At 51.4% G+C, this 1,049-nt stretch overlaps 1 protein-coding gene across 1 annotated transcript; it reads right to left on the bottom strand.

Moving 5' to 3' along the window:
- LOC110034799 (pentatricopeptide repeat-containing protein At5g16860-like) lies at nt 1-935 on the bottom strand (the record flags this gene model as incomplete). The annotated part of the gene is given in 1 exon segment (XM_020739040.1): nt 1-935. A coding segment is annotated over 1 exon segment (871 nt), but the record flags the coding sequence as incomplete, so codon positions are not given.
- Between the last annotated feature and the right edge of the window lie 114 nt (nt 936-1,049).

Raw genomic sequence — 1,049 nt, 5'->3', positions numbered from 1 at the left:
TAAACCCTAATGCCATCACCACTTCTGCTACTGGTCCTGATCTCAGAACCATTCTTAGAACATCTGCTGCCTCTTTGGGTTGGCCATTGCCGCTGTAACCTTCTATCATAGCAGTGGAAGCCTCAATTGATGGCTCAGAAATACTGTCAAACACCTTACGCGCGTCACAAACCTGGCCACATTTTGTATACATGTCGATCAAAGCAACAGTAATGAAGTTGTCATTCTGTAACCCATCATCAACAATCTGCTTGTGAACCGTAACGCCTAATTCGACGTCCTTGACACTCGCGCAGCAGTTGAGCACAGTTGTGTAGGTGAAGCAGTTGGGTTTGCAGACGGGGATGCTGGCACCATCGGTGCCGTTGCACATGAGTTGGTAGAGTTTGATAGCTTCGTGTGGGAGTCCGGCGTGGTGGTACATGGAAATGGCCGTGGTCCAGGAGACGACATTTTTAAGTGGCATTTCGTCGAACAGTTTGCGAGCGGTGGATAGGAGGCCGCAGCGGGAGTAGAGGAGGAGTAGGCTGTTGGCGACGAAGGGGTCGGTGTGGAGTCCGGCGAGGAGGGCTTTCTCGTGGGCCAGACGGCCGAGACGGAGGCTCCGAGCATCAGCGCAGCGCTTGAGAATGGAGCAGAGGAGAGAAGAGTCGGGGGAGATGGATTGGGATTGCATGAGGTCGAGGATGGAGAGGGATTCCTGGATTCGGTGCTCGATGGAAGAGGTGTTGATCGCGGTAGGGACGGCGCCGGGCGGTGGTGAAGAAGAGTGGAGATGTAAGGTGTTGCGGTCGCGGCGGAGGAAGGGGGGAAGGTGTTGGCGGGTGGCCGGAGAGAGTCGGGGAGTGACGGAGGAGAAGACGGCGGCCATGGGAGGAGGATGTGGTGCGCGAACGGGATAAGCTTCTCCGCTTCCTTCAATTGAAATTCGATTCGATGAGGATAATAATTAAATTTTCGTAAAGAATAAAGTAATGCTTTTTATCAAATATTTAAGCGATTTTAGTTTTGTAATGATATTGAGAAAAAAAATCCCAAACAAAAAAAAT

Source organism: Phalaenopsis equestris, unplaced genomic scaffold (assembly GCF_001263595.1).
Source record: "Phalaenopsis equestris unplaced genomic scaffold, ASM126359v1 Scaffold193488, whole genome shotgun sequence".
Lineage (NCBI taxonomy): Eukaryota > Viridiplantae > Streptophyta > Magnoliopsida > Asparagales > Orchidaceae > Phalaenopsis > Phalaenopsis equestris.
This window is presented reverse-complemented; position numbering and strand designations above follow the sequence as displayed.